Source organism: Pollicipes pollicipes, unplaced genomic scaffold (genome assembly GCF_011947565.3).
Source record: "Pollicipes pollicipes isolate AB1234 unplaced genomic scaffold, Ppol_2.1 Scaffold_3447;HRSCAF=4054_pilon_pilon_pilon, whole genome shotgun sequence".
Taxonomy (NCBI): domain Eukaryota; kingdom Metazoa; phylum Arthropoda; class Thecostraca; order Pollicipedomorpha; family Pollicipedidae; genus Pollicipes; species Pollicipes pollicipes.
In genome coordinates this window covers 13,768,071-13,789,557 of record NW_023596297.1, presented here as the reverse complement: position 1 = coordinate 13,789,557, position 21,487 = coordinate 13,768,071, and the positions used below count along the sequence as shown (strand labels likewise).

Genomic DNA, 21,487 nt, shown 5'->3' with positions numbered 1-21,487 from the left:
TCCCCCGATTCACACTACTGGTCGTGTTGTCACCGCAAGACAGCAATTTTTTATGAACTTCGCCGGAACTTTTCTATAACTTAGGGTGAATGTGCTAGATAAACGCAGTGTCATGGGTCAGTTGGGTAAGGAACATCTTAAGCTTGAAGGCTTCTAGTACCGACGGTTTGCCCGCCACCAAACGAACGCAAAGAGCTTGTTCAGTATAGTTCGAGATTTAATTGCTACTACAGTGCAGTATGGTAGCTTGCAGCATGGTAGTTTATAGCACCTTATCTCGATAAAAATGTATGATTCACAATATTCCGATCCAATGGAAGCCCGGCGACCGAGGCTTCGTTGCATGCAACAAAAGTGGACGGCGCACAAACCAATTTGCTGGTAGATAGCAGGCTTAAATGGCCAATAGCATGAAAGTGAAATAACGCTCTTCGCGGTTTTCACCAGCTCTTAGTCTTAAAATTTAATAAAAATCAATTGTGCCTTGTTGTTCGGATTCAGCCTCGCGCACTTCTCAGCGTCATGAATGTAGCACAGTGGTTGCTCGGCCTGTCCACTCGTGTCAGAGTACGTCGCGGTAGCCTTAAAGGCACCAACACACTAACTTAATACATCAGGACCGCATGTGTTATCTGCTTGCGTTGACTCAAGCCACCCTCAATGACTCGCACTTCCCTAGAGCGGCGTGATGTGATCTTTGTGACGCAGCACTTCCTAATGAAGTGTTTGAGCTTTCCACTCTGCGCGCACCTTTGTTGACTTAGTCTACATGGCTGCGCCGCGGATAATGTGACGACAGAGCGTCAGTTTCGGCTGTTGACCTTACAGCCGGGGCGTCCGCCCCAGCGGACGGCCAGCGGTGCGGAGTGACCAGAGCGCCGACCATTGGGCAGTAAGGTCTGGGGTGCCGGTGGTCGTGTTCTGAGGGTTAAAGTGTTGATTCCTTGGTGTGGTGCTAACAGGAGCTGTCCAGCCGGTCCGATGGCTGATGCCTGAACTTCTTTTTCAGACTAGCGTTCTGGAGACGTTCGCTGTGGGCGCGTGCAGGTCTGGGTGACCAATTGGTAAAAGGCCGGTCCCAAGGATAGCACGATCTGAACGACTGCCCGGTTGACCAGTTGTTAGTGTAGAGAGTTCGTTAGTGCTCTGGTACGAAATACACTGTTTCTGTTCGCCTATCGAGTAGACCGTCGATCTCACTTCACCAGCAGGTGGAGGCCTTCAAGGCTAGGATTTCCTGCCCGTGTGCCCGATCGACCCACCACCGGTTACCCGTTGCGTTGATTAGCACTTAGTCCTAATTTATGGGTACCGATGGAGGAGACTGATCAAAAGAAGCGCGAGCGAAACATTCTAACATTTCTAGAAGCGTCCATCCGGCATTTCGTGGACGTGTTTGTCAAACCCACACTCATACCCACAATTTACAACAGATGTGACAGTTTTCAATTATATATGGGTATCCAATGAGCTCACCCCGCCCGTCAAAACCTTCAAACGTGCATCGATAGGTTTGCCGGTGGTTTTTCCATGTCTGATATATAGGAGTTCTTGCTAAACATGGGTTGTCACATAGACCCCGACCGCACCGCCCAAATCGTAAACATTGTGCAATAAACCAAACCCAGTGTTTGAGGAAACAAAACTAGAGTTTTCATCGTTTTTCGCTATGCCGGGGCGTGGATGGCCGTAACCAAATTATCGTCGCCTAAAGACGAAACGTTGAGGCTTTCACTGTGCGGCTCAGATCCCAGTGACTGCTGCCAGCCGACTAACGGCTGCAAATTCGTCCAGGTTAGTGGGCCACGGAGGTGAGCAGCTGTAGGGCTCCGCACTTCCAGTTGTGTCCGGCACGTTGGGCACATATCAGTGCTGATGCCCGTGTGCTGTTTCGGCGGGGCGGGGGAGGGGGGGGGGGGGAGGGAGGAGTACAAGACAACCTAACTCCATGCGTCAGCAGAACCGCAGCCCTCCAACTTTGAACATGTCATGATTCCCGTATCTAAAGTGCCGTCAGAGCAAAGAGTCCTTGAACTCTGCCCACCAACACACAATCGTCAGAGTTGTGACCTCGGGCGAGCACCACCTCGCTCGGCCAGCCCAGGCCGTTGACGAACCTGACGTCTGGATCTGCGCCTCCAGCTTGGGCACGGCCTTGTTGACCGGCCAGAGTGTCTTGTCCGTGTCAAACTCCTGCGTGCCACGCACCAGTGACCGGGTCAGGTCCTGACCCCCGGACCTTAGATGGGCCGGCACCCGATCGCCCAGCGTGTGTAAGATCACCTGGAGGCAGAGAAGACACCGCGGTGATAGGACCGGGCCAGCGCTGGCCGAAACAAGTTCCGGTATGTGTCGTGTTGCGTGCATGCTGCACACGCGTTAAATGGGACCAGCGGGGAATGGAAAGGAAATGGGCCGAATACAACTCAAGGCTATCATTATTGACGAGAAGGCATCGGTCTGGATAATGCAAATAACGGACCCGAGGATCTGAGAGTGGGATATTCTCATGGGAGATTTCATGGGATCCAGGATGTGGCCATGGAATCCAGGTAGGCATGCGTCCTGTAAAGAACAATGCAGAACTACTGTAACACAATAACAGATGTTTCACAATCTTAACATTATAATGCTGTATAGCGTCAATGTCATGGGCGTATGTATACCCGCATTTAAAACTCTTCAGTTACATTTATCTACATTACACCTACACCCACCTTTTCAAACAACACACGACTACCTAGAGTCATCCAGCAGTACCCCAGACATCTCCACCAACCCCCTCACAGCTGGAGGCAAACCCAACTTGGCAATGTTCCAGCTGACCGCAAAGCAGCAGCTAGATGCCGACATGCTGCCCCGGTGCCCCCTCACCTTGTACAGCAGGTTGGAGGCGAGCGTCCTCCTGTAGGCGACGTCCGCCATCTCGGGGTCCGGGTCGGGCCGCACTTCGTCCAGCAGCGTGGCCAGCGCCCCCTTCAGGGTGGCCTGCTCCGCCAGGCAGCGCCCGGTCAGGTAACGCTCCGTTGCGACCGCGTGCACCTGAGTACGGGACAGGAGACCACACGTGGGTGACATGCAAGGAGATGGCACAACGACCTCATGATTTCAACAAATGATCATACTGGAATCGCATTGACGAGGCCAGGAGTCTTGTGTTTCATCGCTGGATCTCAGTGTTCTTCCCATAAAACAGACAGCCTAGATCATGAGTGTTTCGTACGAGTTTGCGAAGCCAGCACATAGAATATTTAACACCCGTATCAGATCACATCGTGACATTTTACGAGGAGAGCCAGTTCTCTTCTCCACGACTCACGAAAGTCCCGCTGATTCCGCCGAACAGCAGCGTGGGGCGCTCGGTGATCTTAGCTGTGGCCGGGTCGAACGGCAGCACGAAGGCCGCGTTGACGTATGCGTGGGCGCTGATGGCTCGCGGGGTGATCTGCAGCACAGGCGGGCTCGGTCTGAACGGCCCGGAAGCCGGCCGGACGGGCTCAAGTCTTGTGACTCGGGCAGTAACGAAGTGTCTCGAGGTATTACTGGAGCTCTTCTTGAACTGAGCTCCCAGGATCCAGTGCAATAAAGCCCGCCATACGCTTTTCACTGCTGTGGTAAAAGCAAGCCAATTGTAATCGTGTTTATTACATATTTACCAATCCAGTCCAATTCACTCATGGGCAATCCTTAACACGCGCTCGGGTGGGGGTCAATTGGCCTTTCCGAAGGTTTTTTTCCGGAATGGTTTCCGAACAAGGTGGCGTATCCGCACTAAATTTTGCATAGCTGTAGAAAATTAGATAACAGACCGTTTTGAATCAAAAGCTTAGATGTAGCTTGTAAGGTCGCTGACCTACGGCATGTCAAGGTTAGGCCATGGATTCAGCGAAGGCAATTTCTAGGGAATCGCTCAATGTGATGCAATAACGGAGTGTTAGACAAAGCCATACGTCTCTGAAATACTTTCTTAGGCAACACAATGATTAAATAAACACATTTTATTGACCTGGGGTCGGGTATGAGGGTCAAACCAAGGTCAAAACCAACATGTTTTATTACTCTAGGGCTTGCTGTATAGGGTGATTTCTGGTGCTCATTTCGAATTTATTGATCGCAGGAACCACATTATACATCTACCATGGACTTGTTTAAGGTCAGAATAGGTTACTGCCCCAAAATGACCCAGGCCAACATTTTGTTTTAGGAACACACTGCCTAGCGTAATCTTTGTCGCTTATTCAAATGCAAAAGTCAAAGCAATCTTATATGATTTTGGTCGCCATGACCTTCAAAATGTCGGACAGGGCTACTGACCTAAAATGAGCACGTGACCTGTTGCATAGAACGGGCAACCAGTTTGTGGAGGCACTTTGGACACCAGCCTGGAGTTTAACCTTGCTTAACCTAGTCCGACCAAAAGGTCATGACCTAGGAGCTTCAAACGTTTGCCCAAGTGAGTTTACGTACAGTGAAACACACCCTGTGAATTTGGCGTCCCTAGCTCTCTTAGTTTATGAGATTTCAAGGGGGGGGAGGTCAAATTGACCCCCACCCGAGCGAAGCGTATCCAACCGGCCACCCGGGCGCGTGTTAATCCACCGATTTATTCAGCGAGCGAAAATCTTATGGCTGGAGGACGGGCCATTTGAGGATCCCCTTGCCACAACGCTATAGTCTTTATGTTATGCTCCAAGCTTATGGAGAGAACATGCCCTTAACCTTCTCGTGCTAACATACCCGGTATCCGTAAAATCGGACTGTGACAGTCGGAGATGCATTATGCTTGCTTGGATGCTCTTCCATATAGCTTAGAATATTTGTCAACAACATGTCCCAGTGATATCCTGCGCAAGCACCAATACAGTACTTACGGGAAAGCCGTCTTGTTTGCGCATCGGTTCAATGGGATTTTTAGCGTTGCTGCCCGATACCTACCTTGTAAGACTTGAACACATATTTTTTCTCGTCGATTGGAGGCAGGCTCATGGAGACGATGATCTTGTTTTTCATGCTGATCTCGAACATTTTTTCCACAGAAATTTCTTCCAGCTTCCTTCCCTCGGCTGGAATTGAACAGGTAAGCTGTCACTTGAATGCAATCATCTACTAAATTTGCGAGGGCAATGTTCTTGAGCTAAGGCATAGGTTGCAGCACAATTAACGCTAGCAGGTTATTGTGAATGACATGACGGATCAAATCGTCCGCTCATGGGTTTCCAGATATTTCAGTGTCGTCCACATGTACCCGATATCCCACGACCAAATAGGGACTCATTTGGTTTTCGCATGAGACGAACGGCCTGCAGTTTGTGAGCAGACCCGTGGGGCATCCAGAGTTGTGAAAAGGATCCCGGCTATCAACACTATCCCAATTTTAACAGTTTTCCTACAATTTTGTAATAATTTTAGCATGGCGGAGGGGTCCAGTGCTAAAAAGGAAGCATTTACACAGAGTGTGATAAGCATTACAGATTGTCAATGCGGTTATATAAGTGCTAATACTCAGTATCTGGATGCACATATTTGCACTTCCGACAATATTTGCTCAAACAATTGACACGTACAGCGCCAAAGGCATGTCCAGGTTTTGCGACAGGGAGTCTATGTAAGTGTAGCGTGAAAGCTAGGCCAGCCTTACGATGGTGCTACGAGTGGGTACCATAGGAAAATGTTCGCACAGGAGAAGCTGCAAAAAGGAAAAGAACCTTTCACGCAGAGACGCACCAGCGATGGAAGTAAGCGGGGCTCAGAACATCTGACTGTGGAATGCTGCAGTCCATCGTTTACTTTTATGCCGTTAACATTGTTTTAAGAGCCATGCCAGAGGCGAGTCCAGCAACGTGAAAATGGGAGGCATCAATGCACCCGAAGCCCATGGCCACTAACAGCGGGCAGTCGCCTGACCCATGTGACAATGGGCCACGACCCAATCACGCTTCCCTGCTACACTGTTTTGAAAATTGGCTGTGCCTATAGCACTTGTTTATACATCATACGGGCACCATGCTTGATTTATATATACATCATAGCAACATCATGGCCATCAGTGATATAATATACAACTATAAGTATGTTTATCAGGCACCTCCATTTGATGAGTTGTGCACGTCAATGCACGACAGCACAGGTGGAACGCAAGCGACAAAAGCTGTTGCAATCATCCACACTGACTAAAAAGCAGACTATTCGCTTATTAGCAGCGTTTTTCCTCAAAATTACCCCAGCTGCCCCCCAAGATCTCTGGGAGCCGAATGCCTGCTCCTCGCTAAAAGTGGGGGTATCGGGGAGCCTGCCCGGAATAAGGTCAAATGGAATGTCTTTGAACGTGTATTTGAACAGGCCTTTGAACGTAAACGAAGCTTGACAGGGGACTTGGCTAAGGGCAGCGTGTTGCAGTCTACAAATCACGAATAAGTCTTTTTAAAGTATTTGAAAAACTCAAATCGGCTACAGCTGGCTTCCTCTCAAGCCAAGTAATATGCCGTCTTTATTTCACACCCGTAGCTTAATTAAAGGGCAGACAGCATGCGTATTTGCGGGCGTTACGCTTAACAAAGTGTAACCAAGGGGACGGTTAGGGGAATTGGTCAGCACAAAGAGTGCGTTACCAGGGAAAGAGTGGGGTCGAAATGACTAACAATGCGTAAAGTATGTTACGGATCTCGCGGAGCCGATGATGTATCGACCATCAGCGATGGTGGTGGTCGCGTGTGTATCTCTGGTAATGTGTCAATTAGCGATGATTTAAGTTTGTATCAACTTTCGGCAGGTGCATGCCGTTTACCAACATATTAACATTCAAAATCGACGTTGAGATGGCGGTGGTGACTGCAGCCAATTTATCACATGGACTTATGTATCTTTGAATTTAAACTATCTCATTCAGTTGTCTCCTTACAGCGGGGGTTGGGAGCATCACAAGAAACCCGTATACTTACAGACATTTTGGTCAGTAATTATGAGGCATTTTTAATTAGTTAAACAAGTAAATATCATGACCCAGAACATTCGCAAAACGACATTACATGACGGGAATGGCTAGAGGATCGACTTGTCACCGTGAGCAGGAACTCACCGATCTTGAGCTTGGCCTTGGCTGCCGTGAGCAGCAGGAAGACGTCGGACGGGAACTCCCTGTGCCTGGTACTTGATCATCAGGTTGCCGGCCCAGGTGCCGGCGTTCCTCACCGGAGTGTTGGCCACCAGCTGGAGATGCTTGACCATCTCGGCACAGTGGCGGTACCCGGCGGTCTTACTCAACAGCTTTAGTTCTTCGATCAGCTCAGAGAGGGTGACGGCCGCGCCGAACACGGCTCGGGGAGCGTCGTGGATAATTCGGCAGTTGCTGCCGTTCGCCGGCCGCTTGATGGCGCGGAGTTCGGGGATTTTCAGCAGAGAGATGTAGCCGTCAGACGGGGCGTCGTACTTGTCGAGAACGCCTAGGGGACACGGCAGCGGTGTTACATCACTTCAGGAAGCACTGCTAGTTAGCGAGATGGACACTGAACAAGGTTATGTGTCCCAAGTCCCCCACACTGTCTTCCCACTCACCACCACGCAGTGAACCCCTGTAACGGCCCGTCTCACCAGAAGCGTACTGCGGCCATCAGTCAAGAGTCAGTCTCGTGTCTTCCCTGGCCACGACCCCGATCTGAACACACGCACAAGCCCCGAAGCAAGGTCCGCTGCTGGACAAGGTTTGGTAGCATACATTTTCAAGATGGCCGTAGTATTGCCCAACCACGCACACCTTTCCTGAATCCCATAGCTCTGAAGGCATCATGGCTTGCCGGAAAAGCTCTAGCCAAGCCAAAGTATCCTCCGTACTCTATTGACTTGACTCAGACATGGTCTGGCGTCGGCCTCCAGTTCAGCCCAGACAACGACATCCCAGGTTTTCGTACAGCAGCGCTTCCTGAGGCTGTAAGTCCCAGGTTCTCCTCAATGAAGGATGGCTGCAGTGTGGCCCCACACTCTTCGCTATAAGGATTTTTACAACTGGCTTGCATGCGGGGCTTTGGCCCCATCATACTTGCCGAGCAAAAATTATTGCGAAACCCGAGCTTTATTGTGAATTTGTTGCGAAAAGTTGTGCCACCCAGCGCAGCGAGCAATTTGGGATTCACCATTTCGCCAAACAAGAGTACATAGGGTTTTATGTACCACGCAACACAAAACGCAGCGGACCCTGGCCCGAGTTAAGCCTCGTTGGCCAGTTGCCAACTAGCCTTTCATGACAGATGCAGCGTGTAACGCGTCCGCTTTAAGTCTCATTCCACGTGTCGCTGAAAAAGGACCCGGCAGCTTTCCTCCAGACCACGGGGTCACCAACTGACCTCTCTTCTTAATCTCATGGTTTTGCAGCTGTCTGTACAGGCCAAACAAGCTCTAAAACGAGATTAAATCAAAACAAATAACGTCAATGATGGCCTCTGAACGTAAATATTTTTTTCATGTATAGCGTTTCGTGTTGAATGCAATACCGCGGGACAATATTAACACTAGGCCTCCAACAGAGTGCTCCCGGCTGATCGTGGTGTGTAGTTCCAAAAGTCAGTCCAAATTTTATCCCATTTTAATGAAGTGATCTTTCACTTGGATGCACACAATCTCCAGAATAAATCAAAATAATAGGTATGCAGAATAAGAGCTGAATCCATACCGACGGATATCGCGGCCATTACGCGTCAAGTTAGAGAATCAGGGCATATCGCCCGTGTGTGTACCGAAGACTCAAGACCGAACGCACGCGTTATCATGTACTCGATATTGGAGAGCGAGCCGTTTGATAAGCCGATGACAGTTACCGAGCACACACACCCACACCCACACACGCGCTAAGGCGCTGAACCTGCCGAAGGCCCAGCGAAGGAAAGCATGATGCCCCATTTGCCGGCCACGGGAGGGAGCTCCTCACCCATGGAGGTGTTGCCAGCCACGAGGCGCACGCTCTTGTCGCCCACCGTCATGTTGGAGAGGTCACTCAGAGCCTGCTGCAGGGTGGTGGGCAGGCGCCAGTCGTCCTTGGCCGAAGTCAGGGCGGCCGCACGGGGGCAGCCGGCGCAGGCCACGGTCGGCTGACAAGAGCCGCCAGAGCGGCCATGACAGCCGGCTGTCTCCTGCGGTCAGCCGGGGTCAGAGGGGTCAGTCAGGGCCGCGATCCACAGGTGTAGGTGAAAAGGTCAGCGACAGCCGGTAGGGTAAGGTCAATCAGTTAGACGAGTCAGCTGTATGGTAATTGGGAGAGATTCAGCTAGTTTTGTCACCCACTCGACAATGGTATCATTCGTTACATGCTTAGTTGATAACATTATTCGCCTAGTGGCACACGTACAAAAACCGTTGGTTGTTCGACTGTGAATAAATTTCAGAAGCTACATGTCATTGTAAACAACCAAATGATAAACTACGTACCCTATATATATATATATATATATATATATATATATATATATATATATAGTGTTGTAAAATATTTTTCATACAAATAGCGAAAACATCTTGACGAAATCCGCTTTTCCAGCTTGCTGGCAGCTACAGCCACCTCCCTGGATAACAAACGTGGCAAAATCAACAAGCATGGCTAAGCACACAGCGAGCGCGGAACATTTCCTTCCCGCAGGACGCGCTGTGCTTACCTCGATGTCCGCGACAAGGCGTTTGGTCTTGTCGTCGGCGTCCTTGTCGAAGGTCTTGAAGGCGTCCAGGATGGGCCTGTAGCCGGTGCAGCGGCAGAGGTTGCCGTCCATGGCCTGCTCCACCTCCTCCGGCGACACCTTCCCGTTCGACTTCAGCAGGCTGGTTGGCACATAAAGCCCTGCGTCACGCAGCGCACACGCGGCCGTCCACACCGCGCGACGGCTCTGGTTGTCGGTGAAGGGGATCAGTGGGACGTTTGGGAGCCATTTCTGTATTTGAGACAGGTCGGTGAGCTTGAACCGCTTGCATTTTCGCTCGTTAGTGGTGCGTGGTGGACATGGAGTCGTTATAACGTGACCGTAGGGGGTTTTCGATTGCTGTTTATCATCGTGAGTTCTTTTTCGGTTCGCTCTCCTTTGTGAGATGCGCCGCTGATCTGTTATGACGAAACTTATTACTTTACTCAATACAAATCTTTAAAAACTTACTTAACATTTAAAACTTGACTTAAAATAACTAACCGGTGTATTATAACCAGCTTCACGTCTCCTCTCCTGCTTATTTCTCTTCAGGTAATGGTGTTGAATTTCAACATATAATTTTGGATTTCATGACGAAGAAAATCGAATCCAAATCAACCCTGACAAATATACTTGCGTTTCAGTCACTTTAGATATTGGCTGCAGCATATCAATATTTACGTACTGCACAGGATTCAAAGCTACGCCGTGCCTATAGTGGTCGTTTGAACGTATAGATAAGTTGCTCATATGTAACCTCTTTTACGGGAACAACCATATCGATGCCCAGCTGCAATACGAACCTGTACATGGACATGACCATGCCGGGACTGCAGTAGCCGCACTGGGTGCCGTTCATGTGCGCTAGGCGAGCCTGCACCGGGTGGTAGCCGTCCCTCCTATTGCCAATCCCCTCCACCGTCTGCCGGTGCCCAAGCATAGCGGGGTTAGAATCATCTTCGTCCGAAGGTTCACGACAATTCAGCTGACCTAAATCGGAAACATAACCGTGTCTATTTCAAGATAGACGCATGTATACCTCAATGGGCAGGTGTTCCTGGAGACGTTCTTAACTCAAATAGCTGTCTGCACGCTACGGCCGAGGCGTTTCTTCTTGACTTCCCCCCGGCCAAGCATTCGATACGAAAAAGCTGGAAATGAGTGTAAAACGTAAGCGGCGTGCTATCTATGCCGTAGCTGTAGGCACCCACCTCTATTTGCCAGTCCTGGCAGGCCTTGATGGGCACCATGCAGGAGTTAACGGCACGACTCTCCATCTGACCCGTGGCCGGGTTCTGTGACGTCACGGTGACGACACAGGCTCCGCACATGCCCTCGCGACACATGGTCTTGGTGCCCGGCAGCTGCTGGTGCAGGCGTAAGTAGTCGGCCAGCGTCGTAGTGGACGTGACGTCACTGGTGACGCCGCCATCATTGGCTGATCGTTTTAGAACTGGAACCGAATAGGACACTTAGTTGTGGGCAAAACTCAGGTGCCATAAAAGTCTACGCTCTGGTAAACAGCGCTTCCATTATTTCCGCAAAAGACGCTAGCTTAGCATTTCAGGTAGAAGCCTCAGGTGTTCTCGCCGTCCCAAAGGTTTAAAAAACAATAACGCGATTATGGCTCATACATATTATGCTGATGTTTTGGCTGAACAGTTACCATCTTCAACGATGTTTTTATCGCACTCTGTTCGTCGTAGCCCATGCATGTATGTAATATCCATGTGTATTCTGTGCTAGGCTGTCTTTAAGGCATCGTTATGCCACACAGAAGTGAGTACACATCAGCAGCGAATATTTTTCGGCAATACAGAACGCACGTCCTGAGGAGGCAGCGCCGGCGTTCCATTTCCCACAGTTGGGTTGAGGCGTGAAGCTGACTTTCGCAGGCGCGCGACTTGCGCGGAATGGAGCCTGAGAGAATGACCGCTCTAGCGCAGCCGTGTGGAAAGAAAGAACGAAGCAACCAGGATGGACAGAACGATGTGCCAGGATCTTATAGGAAGCTCACCGAGACGCACCGCCCGCCTGCCCCGTTCGCTGAGCCTTCAGTTATGCGCCAGGTCTTGACTCAGGCCAGCAGTGCGTACCCAATCATGCATCATGAACAACAGCGGCCAACTCCCCTTCTCTCTTTTACTAACCTTTCCTCTATCGTTCACCCTAGCCCCCCCCCCCCCCCCTCTCCGCCGCTGCACGTTGGGCGCACTGACAAAATGTCAAGTCATGGTCAAACCATGACCTGGCATTGTTGCATTGCTGGTCTTGACTCAGGCGAGCAAGGTGCACCCAATCATGCACCATGAACAACAGCGACGGACTCTCTCCCCCCTCTTCCTCTGTCCTTTCTTCTCTCGCTCTGCCTAGCCCCTCTCTCTCTCTCCACCTCTGCACGTTGGGCGCACCGACAAAAGTGCCAAGTCATGGTCAAACCACTCAGAGGCGTCTCTAGACACGCTACAAAATGGAGGCGAACGTCGCGTGGAAGTTACTCAACGTCATCATGACCCAGCTATACCGGAAAGGCCTGACTCCACGATCTCTCCATGACTCGCACTATGCAGAGAGCGGCCCGCATAGCAGACTGAAGCGCGTGCGCAGCAGCGTTGGAGCTCACCTTGCTGAGGCTGATTGTTGACGGAGAAAATCAGCGCCGTCCCATCGCCTGCTGATGCCGGCATGGTGACGACAGTGCTGCGAAGAAAGGCAATCGGTATTCATGTAGCTAGAATACATTTCTTAAAGATGTGCACGTGTGCTGAACATGTTTTTCTCCTTTCTTTTAGTCGATTGAATGCTTTTTGCAACGGGTTATCACTGAATGTGACGACTGGTAAGAAAGTAGTCACCGCATGCGCTATGTGTCTGCATCGTCTGCAATACTCAATGATATGTAGCCTTGTCGCTGCAGGCTGCATATCCAACACCACCTTCTAACTCCCTGCAAGCCGTGACGTAATTCCGAGCTTGGGACCTTGAACTCACTGCCGTCCCAGCCAGAGCCCATGAATTGCCATTCAAGGACGGACCACCATCGCAACCAGCATGCGTTGGCAGTGTAGCCTTGACGGCCTGCGTGAGTTCCCGACGCCAGAGTGGCCCGGCGTTTGCGGTGCGAGCGGTGCCCTCGTGAAGCCCCTCCGTTCGTACAAGCAGAAGCCTCATGTTACGTACCGGGAAGCCGTTCACAATATTGCACTTTTGTTGACGGTGTGGAGGAAAAGAGAAGTGTGCGTTGGCCTTGTATTTCCGTATTTCCGACGCCGGAAATTAGGCTGTCATTGTAAGTCACGTCGTAAACATTGTAAGTCACGTCGTAAACGTTGTAAGTCACGTCGTAAATCCGTGTTACGTGGGTTGACCTACGCGCATCCTGTGGTATAACACACCACAACGTTGGCCCAGGATGACCCAGATCTTAATGTACCGCGAGAGTCGTGCAAACTAGAGCTGTGAATGGACCATAAATGATCATAGATCGTGACCCATAAGCGAGTCAATCAGACATCTAGCCCGTGCAACGCTGTTTCACACACTCAGGACATGGAATAGATGTCACACAGTTGTGGCTTCCGCTTGCTTTACTTGCGAAAGAGCCTAGCGTCGCTGGCGTCCGTACAGCACCGCCTCATGCCTCAAAGGACTCGTTCGCCACGCAATGACGCACATCGTGTCTCCATGAGATTGTCTTTGCTTGCATTTCCTGCATCTGTTCACAATGTTATGAGTCCAGAGTTATGCGGAGTTATCGGCCCTCAGCATACCAGAAGGTACTGATTAAATGGCGCTATAGGGCAAACATTAGTTATATTGGCAGTTTTCAACAACACTACAACCTATGGCTGCTCCGTGAAGTCGCTTTGCCTGTACCTCCTGCTGTAATGAAGGTCAATAACTTAGCATAAGAGCTCTGAACTCGTAACGCCGAAAAAGCAGGAGCAGAAAGCCCTTATAGCCAATATCCGTACGCGTATCGTCGACGGTACGTTTATTATTGCTCGAGGAGTACGGTACGTTTTCGGCAGCTTGGCCCCTGCCAACTTCCCGCTGCTACCCCTACGTGAATCGTCTCGCTGCTAATGCCAAAACATATTCCGTACTTGTGCACGTGGCACCTGGCTTGACACCGGTACCGGACAGCCGTGAATTTATGTCATGGATCGTCGCCAAGGTTAAATCTGCCGTATATGCAGATTTCACGGCGAACCATGCGGCTGTCCGCGCTTTACGACCGGCTAAGCAATGAGCACAGGAGACAGACAGACGGACAGACAGAACAACAGACAGACAGACAGACAGACAGGCTGACTGACTGACTGAAAGACAGACAGACAGACAGACAGACAGAGGAGACAGACAGACAGACAGACAGACAGACAGACAGACAGACGTGTAGACACGCACACATGTGAAACCCATGTAATAATTGTCCATGTAAAGTTTTTCACATGTTGGGAGTATTTAATGTATCGATTTCTGCACCCAGCTTGATGTCTCCTGCGAATGGGGACCCACAGTTTATCGCCACTCTAGCTACAAATGCTTTTGAATTCAGTCAATGACGAAGCAAGCCACCATGTGGATCACAAACTGCCTGCCTAAGGATCACAAATCTGCAGTGCCCCTTAGACCTGTCATACATGCGTGCGGTGGTCCTACCGCAGAAACTTCGTGACTTTTTAGGAAGAATACTTAATCAACTCTTGAGATTTTTCCCAATTGTCTGAGAGACACCAGATACTTTTGAAAAATCATTCACAGGCAGCAGGGTTGCCAGAGGGCAGCATTTTCCTCAGTTCATATCGCAATATACCAGTCAATGACGCTATCGATGCAGTGAAAACACGTGGACGTAGATTTCCGTGACATTTATGTTTTCGGTCTATCGAAAGGGGACATCTGCGGTCTTTTAGGACATTGTCTCCGGAATTATATTTTCTCGTTCGGAGATGACGACATTGCGTGTGGTAATGGAGGACCCATGCGCTCCGCCTCTGCCGATCATATTTTTTAACCAATTTAAAACTAAGGCGCTATCTGTCCGCCCACTAAAACCGACTTCTCAGCTAGGGGCATCGATTATTATGGTGGAGTATGGACAAACAGACAGAGTGCCCTTGATAAATTTTTAAGGTTCATGAACAACCAGCATCCAAAGTAAGCCTTTGCAATGGAACATACAGGGGGCGGAAAGGGGTCCCATATTTTGATACACCAGTGACGGTGGAAAGGAGGAACAACCACGCAACGTTGGAAATGAGGCTCTTTATCAAGCTAATTAACTCTAGAATAATTCTACTCCGCGAATCTGCGCATCCAACTTCCACTCAGCACAATGTGGAACGTAATATGTTCCATAGGACTTAACAACTCAAGTAGTGAAAATGAAGGAAAGAGTAGAAAACGGAATATGGACTTTGCTGTTGGACAATTTATGTTCTCCGCGTCTTTTAGGTAGAGTGCTAAACAAATTTAGAGTCTGTGGCAATGGACGACCCATGCGCTCCGCCTCTGCCAATTATATTTTTATGGAAGAGCTAAACAAATCTACAGTCTGTGGAGGATAAGTGGTAGGAGGCGGGAACACGTCCTTTCGGGCGAAGAATTCTTAACACCACCTTGCAGAGATGAGCACTTGCTTTAGAAATTCAAACATATTGTTAGAAAATAAAAACTGTGCGTACGGATAGCCTGGGAGATTGACAATAAGCTAAAAAGTATCTGGTGAAACCTTCTGTCTCGAAGCTTAAGCGGGAGGGTGGCAATGGATGTTCTCCCCGACTTTTGGGTAGAATGCTGGAAGAGGTGAAACAAATATAGAGCGCGTGGAAGAGCGCAGGAGGCGGAGACACGTCCTTTCAGACGACGCATTCTTAACACATATTTTCCCTATAGGGTGGCAAAAGATGCTGTTTGTGCAAATCTGTGTTTCAGAGGGTTTACACACAAAAAATATGGTTAACGACATTCAGTGTAAACTGTGTGAACCACATGAGAGAGATATAGTCTATGTCGGGGATTACATGCGCCCTTTTCGTTTGAGATATAATGAACACCTGCGAGACGCTTAAACGAAAAAAGGAAATACCCTTTTCGGTGACCTTTTTTGGCAGAACAAGTTCAGGCTGAAATCTGGGTAGGTATGGACCCTTTACCTCACTTAGAGCTCAAAACCATCCACAGAGCACAAGACTATCAGACAGGGAAATACGTGAATCCACCTTTATGAAAAGTCGGCGACCAAATCTTAACGCACACGGCTCATATGGCCACCGTGCAAGCGTGACGGGTGCCTTGATATGTGATGCGTGGTGACTTGAAATCGTTTACACGTATGAGTGATGCCTGACGCGTGATTCGTGATGCCTGTTTAATTGGAATCAATGACATGCATAGTTGATGCGTAATGCGTGATGCCTGGTAACTTGAATTTGTTTGCATGTACACGTATTTTCCTCGCTTGACACCCGGTCAGCTATGCCTAATATGATCAACCGGATGCCAAACGCCACATCTTACACACCTGAAACAGCAAAATTGAACAATGAGCTTGCGACCTCAATCATTCTTGGGACTACAGTCCCCCCCCCTCCCCCCAAACACAAGGCTGCCTATTACAAACAGAAAAACACCCAGAGATCCAAACATAACCAGCTAGTGTATATGCGCCTGTCACATGTCAACGGAACGGCAGTTCGACGGGTAAACGGAATAAGCAGCAGGGCTAAAGCGCCTATCAGGGTGGTTTGGGTCAGCGAGCTCACCCTGAAACAAAACCTTGCGGGTTCAGCTTTTAAAAATCCGCTTTACCTGCGCGATTGTCAGCGCTGACATACCCTTAATTGAGGTTTATCTGATAATTTACTTTAAAGAAAACGTGGCGCATAAAATAGCATGCAGGCTTTATGGACTGAAAGTCGTGCGAAGGGGAGAGCAACAGACTAGTCAGGTGTCCGCTCAATGGACTTTTGGAGACGCCCGGGTACGTAGACTTGACACGCAATTGGATGAGCATGCCTTGCAATGGCATGCCAATACTCTAAACTAATAAATCCGAATCATACGCTGCCTTTCAGGTCGAGTTTCTTTCAACTAACTGAAATCGTACCGAGTTTAAAACTAATGAATCTTTCCATGACAGAAATTTAAACCCAACCCCAGGCACAATGATAAATCCTTGGTCTCTGGTTTCATTTGTTGGGCAAAACATGTTTGCGGTTTTGTCTCCACTGTAATCTGAACATGTAGTGCGAGTCATCTAGAACAGAGTGTAAGGTTTCAGTTATTCCGTTCTCATCGCTCGGACTGGCTCCAATGTATTGGTCTTCTTATGACATATATTCGACAAATGTTTGACTTAAATATGATATCGTGACATGTAACATCACGAACTGCAGTGACTATTAGTGAATCTCACGAACTGCAGTAACTATTAGTGCTGAAGCAAGGGTGAGTATGCCTTTAAAAATGTGTCTGGAGAAAAAGGGAAAAAGCTTACAGCCGGTAGATGGCTTGACGGCGACAGATCGCATTTCATTTTTCTCTAAAATATTACAAATGACATGAAGTTGATCTTAACTTTCTCTGATTATAATGCCTACAATCCTGTCAGAAACCCGCTAGATGCTAAAAATGCTTTCAACTTCGTGGCCTTTGCACAGTCTGTTTTCCAACGTTTGTGAAAAGGATCTACCTGCTGGATGCCAAAACGTATCCCCCTCTCGCACGTACTGCAATTAACACCAGCATTGTGCGGGCGGTATTTTTGTCGTGAACCACCACGAAGACTGAGCCCGTGGTTCGTGCAAATTTCACGGCAATCCATACAGCCGCCTGCGCCGTAAGTCTTGCGAAACAAGTGTGTGCAGACAGACAGACATACACTCAGAAATTGGTGAATTACGTTTCGCAAGCTTGAACGTTACGTAATTCATCCGCGACTTGCTCTCTCTCTAACGGAGAAATCTCGCTCTCCTGGAGCTGGGTGACAAATGACTTCAACCTCTCACCTGGCAAAGTTTCTCGACAGTCGTTACCCGCTGCGCCCGAGAGCTCGCCCGGTCCGCTGGTGCCGCCGCGAACGTGTGCGTCACTCCGCACGACGGTCCGCCACGCTCTACCTGTGGCGCTGCACTGACGGGCGCGACACGCACCTTGCCCCGAGTGGGCCCGTCTCCAGGGCCGCGGCCTCGGCACCGCTGCAGCCGCCGGTGGCGCCGCCGGCGGCTGCAGAGGCGGCCGCTGCGACGCGCTGAAAGCGGCGGTGGCGCCACCGTCGACGGGGTGGAGAGCACGGATCGCCGCGGTTGCATCCGCACGATTCACTGCGGCGGTGGGCGGAGGCTGACGCGTGCCCGGATCTCGAGGGCGAATCCAGGATCCCATAGGGATCCACGTTGATGGGATACCGGGATGGGATCCTGCTCTCCCTGTTTGGGCTTTTGGCACTTGCTGGCCGGAAAGTTCTGCAAGTAAGAGACATGGACGATGCGAATTGCGGAATGGAGATTTGCGGAATGGAGGTTAGAGATTAGAGACATTTGTGCCAACGGAAACCATCTGAGCCTACTATTTTATTATTCTCGTTCAGTTTAAATTTTTGGGCTGGACTACATCGCACACAGCCAATCTTTTCACACATAACATGACATCTAAATACTTAGTAAAATATACGATTTCGCAGATTTTTTTCTTCTTCTTTGGCGCCACCCAGAATATCGGTATTGAGTTCGACATTCGAGTTCGACGGAGCGCTCGTATCAACACTCCGCAGCAAACTTCTCACCCAGTGATAAATAACCACGCAATCTCCGAAACACGTAAGGATCATACATCCAACGAATTCTTCCGGTCTTATCGGACCCGCCAAGGACCAAAGCCCAAGTCGTTTGACTCATTTGTCAGTGCCGTTTGGGCAGAGCAAGCATAAAACGGAATATCTTTTGAAATTGCATGTTATGAGACTGCTTGATCCGGGGATAACTTTGCTGCATGAAACAGCCAGATCGGCCGGCTTGTGAGGTAGCTTTTCCATGGTTTGACCAACACTTAAGTAGCTTGTTTCGTTTGTGAGGCAAACCACGTAGCCCTCGCCCAGATTCGCCGTTTCTCATAACGCAAACTGATAAGGGAGGGGGGGGGGGGCGTTGCGACCCCCACGTACTGCGTTTTCAAACCAAGGAAGATAAAGTAGAGCAAACAAAAACATGGTGGGATCGGTGTCGCCGAAATGTCGTGATTTTTAATAATTTGTACACTGTTGGGTAAAAAATTGATCCCATTATGCCAGGCCAAAGGTCAACGTTTCCCGAAATCGCACTTTTTCAGCTTTACAACCGAATAAATACGAGACCATGCCTTGCAGCGACATAAAACCTAAACAAGCATGCTCATTGCTCATTTTTGTGCACAATGGCGCGTAGTTTGATGTGGTCTGAGCATATGCTTATAATGTATGGCTTCGCTAATCTAGCAATGTCGGCCGGCTGCGCGCGTTCCGCGGCATCATCGGCTGCCGCCCGCCGGGCGCGGTGACGAAATATCGCTGTGCAGTGTTCCTCAAAAACCGCTGCTACTCCGACACCAGAAATGCTAGCGACACATTTTTTATGTCAAAGCACGCGCCATAGGCCACTGAGAATTTGGGGCGATCATTCGACACGCCGGAGTAGTAACTTAAAAAAGACTTTAAGGGGGCGGGGTCGCATCGATCACCCCTATCAGGGCGAGAGCTAGAGGTAGTACGCCAACTTTTTGTACTTTTCACTTATTTTTAGATCAGATGCGTACAACTTGATCAGTAATACTAGTAATACTACTAGTCAGTAATACTACTAGTACAGATCAGTAATACTACTAGTTTTCTCAAAATCCGCCTGAATAAGTCAGAATTACTATTTGAAGTAGCCGCTGCTGCGATAAAACCTTATTGAATCCCTGCTCATCACCATGAACGTGTCACATTTTAGTTGCCTTGCCTTTCCCGACATGTGTGTTTTGTAATGTTTGCAACACACTTGTCAAAGTGTTTGCGTGAAAAATGCTACGAAGGCTTGAAACACTGCTTAGACAAAAAGGCCAGCAAACATGAAGCTATTATATCTCCGATTTAACGAAACTTTATACGATGGGTTTGATTTATCCCTTCTGGCGTTCACCACAGTGGCTTTTTCGGGGCGCATTTTGACTTTGGAAATGGGAGCATCGCATGGTCATAGGGACGCACTGGAACGAACTTCGACCAATGCGTTTCTCGGTAACAGGCCCTTGCCGCCCAGTTGGCCAATCACAAACGTTCTTTTCCCCGCATCAGAAAAGGTGCCACGGCAGTTGTCATGCGATGGTGGTCGCGAGAACTGCAGGGTGTTTGGGCAAGAAAATATCCGTGAAAAAAATTAATATCCGTGTTATGCCTTGGGAGTGCTTCAGTGACACTAACCGGTGCTATTAGTCGACATAACTGGTTCTGAGGTTTTTGCTGGGGTATGTTTTTGAAATATACCCAAAAAGTGAGACACTCCCTCCAGGCGTATATCTTTTGAAAACATCACCTAGAACAATCCGTGCGGTACTGGATCCACGCATTTTTTTTATAGTAAGCGCGTTTAGCGACCAGTGAGCATTGCTGTAGAGTTTTGATACGACTGCTCCGCCGAGCCTAACATCGGTGCTCTGACTGACATAAGAGGACAACGAAATTATCTGGAGAAGTTTTTTCTTCTTTCCCAAGCCATCACATATCCTGTGTGGGAAAATCGGATGTGTATCCTGTATGTTTATTATTTGTTCCAAACTGAAGCTGAAACTGAACTGAAAATGTAAATTCAAGGGGCTCACGTGGTTTCCATAAATACCAATAGCTCTCATCTCGATTTAAGTTTTTTCTTTTAAAAAAAATTATCTAATCTATTCACTTTCAACATTGCAAAGCCCATTGCCTGTGTCGCTTACTTGAAAGACCTTCCGGTCACCGCCGCAGTTTATCGTGCGGCTGCATCTGCGACCATCCCCTGCGCCCCAGCTCGTCGACAGCGGCTCCACCAGGGTCTCACGGTTGCGCCGCTGTGCCCGTCGCCGCGGCTGCCCCGGAGCCGGGCGGGCCTAGCCCGAGGAGCGTGCGTTGATTAGTGCATCGGTACAGGAGAAGCGGGGCAGACAACCTTGTGAAGCGGCGCACACGTTCGTGACGGGCACTGCCGGAGAGAGTGTGGTGTCGCACTTAAGCCGACAGCAACAGGTAAAGGACTGTTCAGAGCGGTAAGAAAATGGGTCACCCGTCACTCAACAATAAGAGCGCGAGAGTTCCCCATCGAGAAGTGCTCTCGAAGGAGTTGCGTAACGTTCGCTGGGCCGATAACTCTAACTACCCCGGTCCTGCGTTCTGCCCTAGCATGCATATGATGCCATCGGCCATTAACTCAACACACCAGTAAGACATTGTGCTAATGAGATGGTACATTTGCTGTATCAGTAAACTATGTGATAATTAATTGGATTTTCATCAAAGGCTATAAGCAGAATTTATATGCCGGAAGAAGAATCTGCATACAACAGTCAGCCATGCATTTCAGACTTATGCGCTGGAAAAATGAAAGATATTGTGGCGTTGACCATATACATTTGGCAGATATCGTCTTTTTGGGCTGTTTGCATTAGTTTCGCTTGGCATGACGAAATATGTGTGAGTATTTCAGAGAAATTTGCGGTGGTTGGTTTTTGGCTTCTCCTTTTTGGCGATGATTATTCTGACGCACGGAAGTGTTAATTCAGTAGCTAACGCGGTGGCGGAGAGTGTGGTGAATACCAACGCTATTCAATGCGTG

General features: G+C 49.2%; 1 protein-coding gene across 1 annotated transcript in view; it reads right to left on the bottom strand.

Annotated features, from left to right (window-relative positions):
- Positions 1–17,770, bottom strand: part of LOC119091293 (xanthine dehydrogenase-like) — a gene marked incomplete in the record, with an annotated part of 30,715 nt that extends 12,945 nt beyond the window's left edge. Inside the window, 12 exon segments of the mRNA XM_037213987.1 lie at positions 2,118–2,283; positions 2,875–3,042; positions 3,320–3,433; positions 3,435–3,445; positions 4,936–5,063; positions 7,076–7,439; positions 8,918–9,119; positions 9,639–9,798; positions 10,463–10,581; positions 10,871–11,112; positions 12,283–12,359; positions 17,675–17,770. Coding sequence (XP_037069882.1) covers positions 2,118–2,283; positions 2,875–3,042; positions 3,320–3,433; positions 3,435–3,445; positions 4,936–5,063; positions 7,076–7,439; positions 8,918–9,119; positions 9,639–9,798; positions 10,463–10,581; positions 10,871–11,112; positions 12,283–12,346 — 1,738 coding nt within the window.
- Between the last annotated feature and the right edge of the window lie 3,717 nt (positions 17,771–21,487).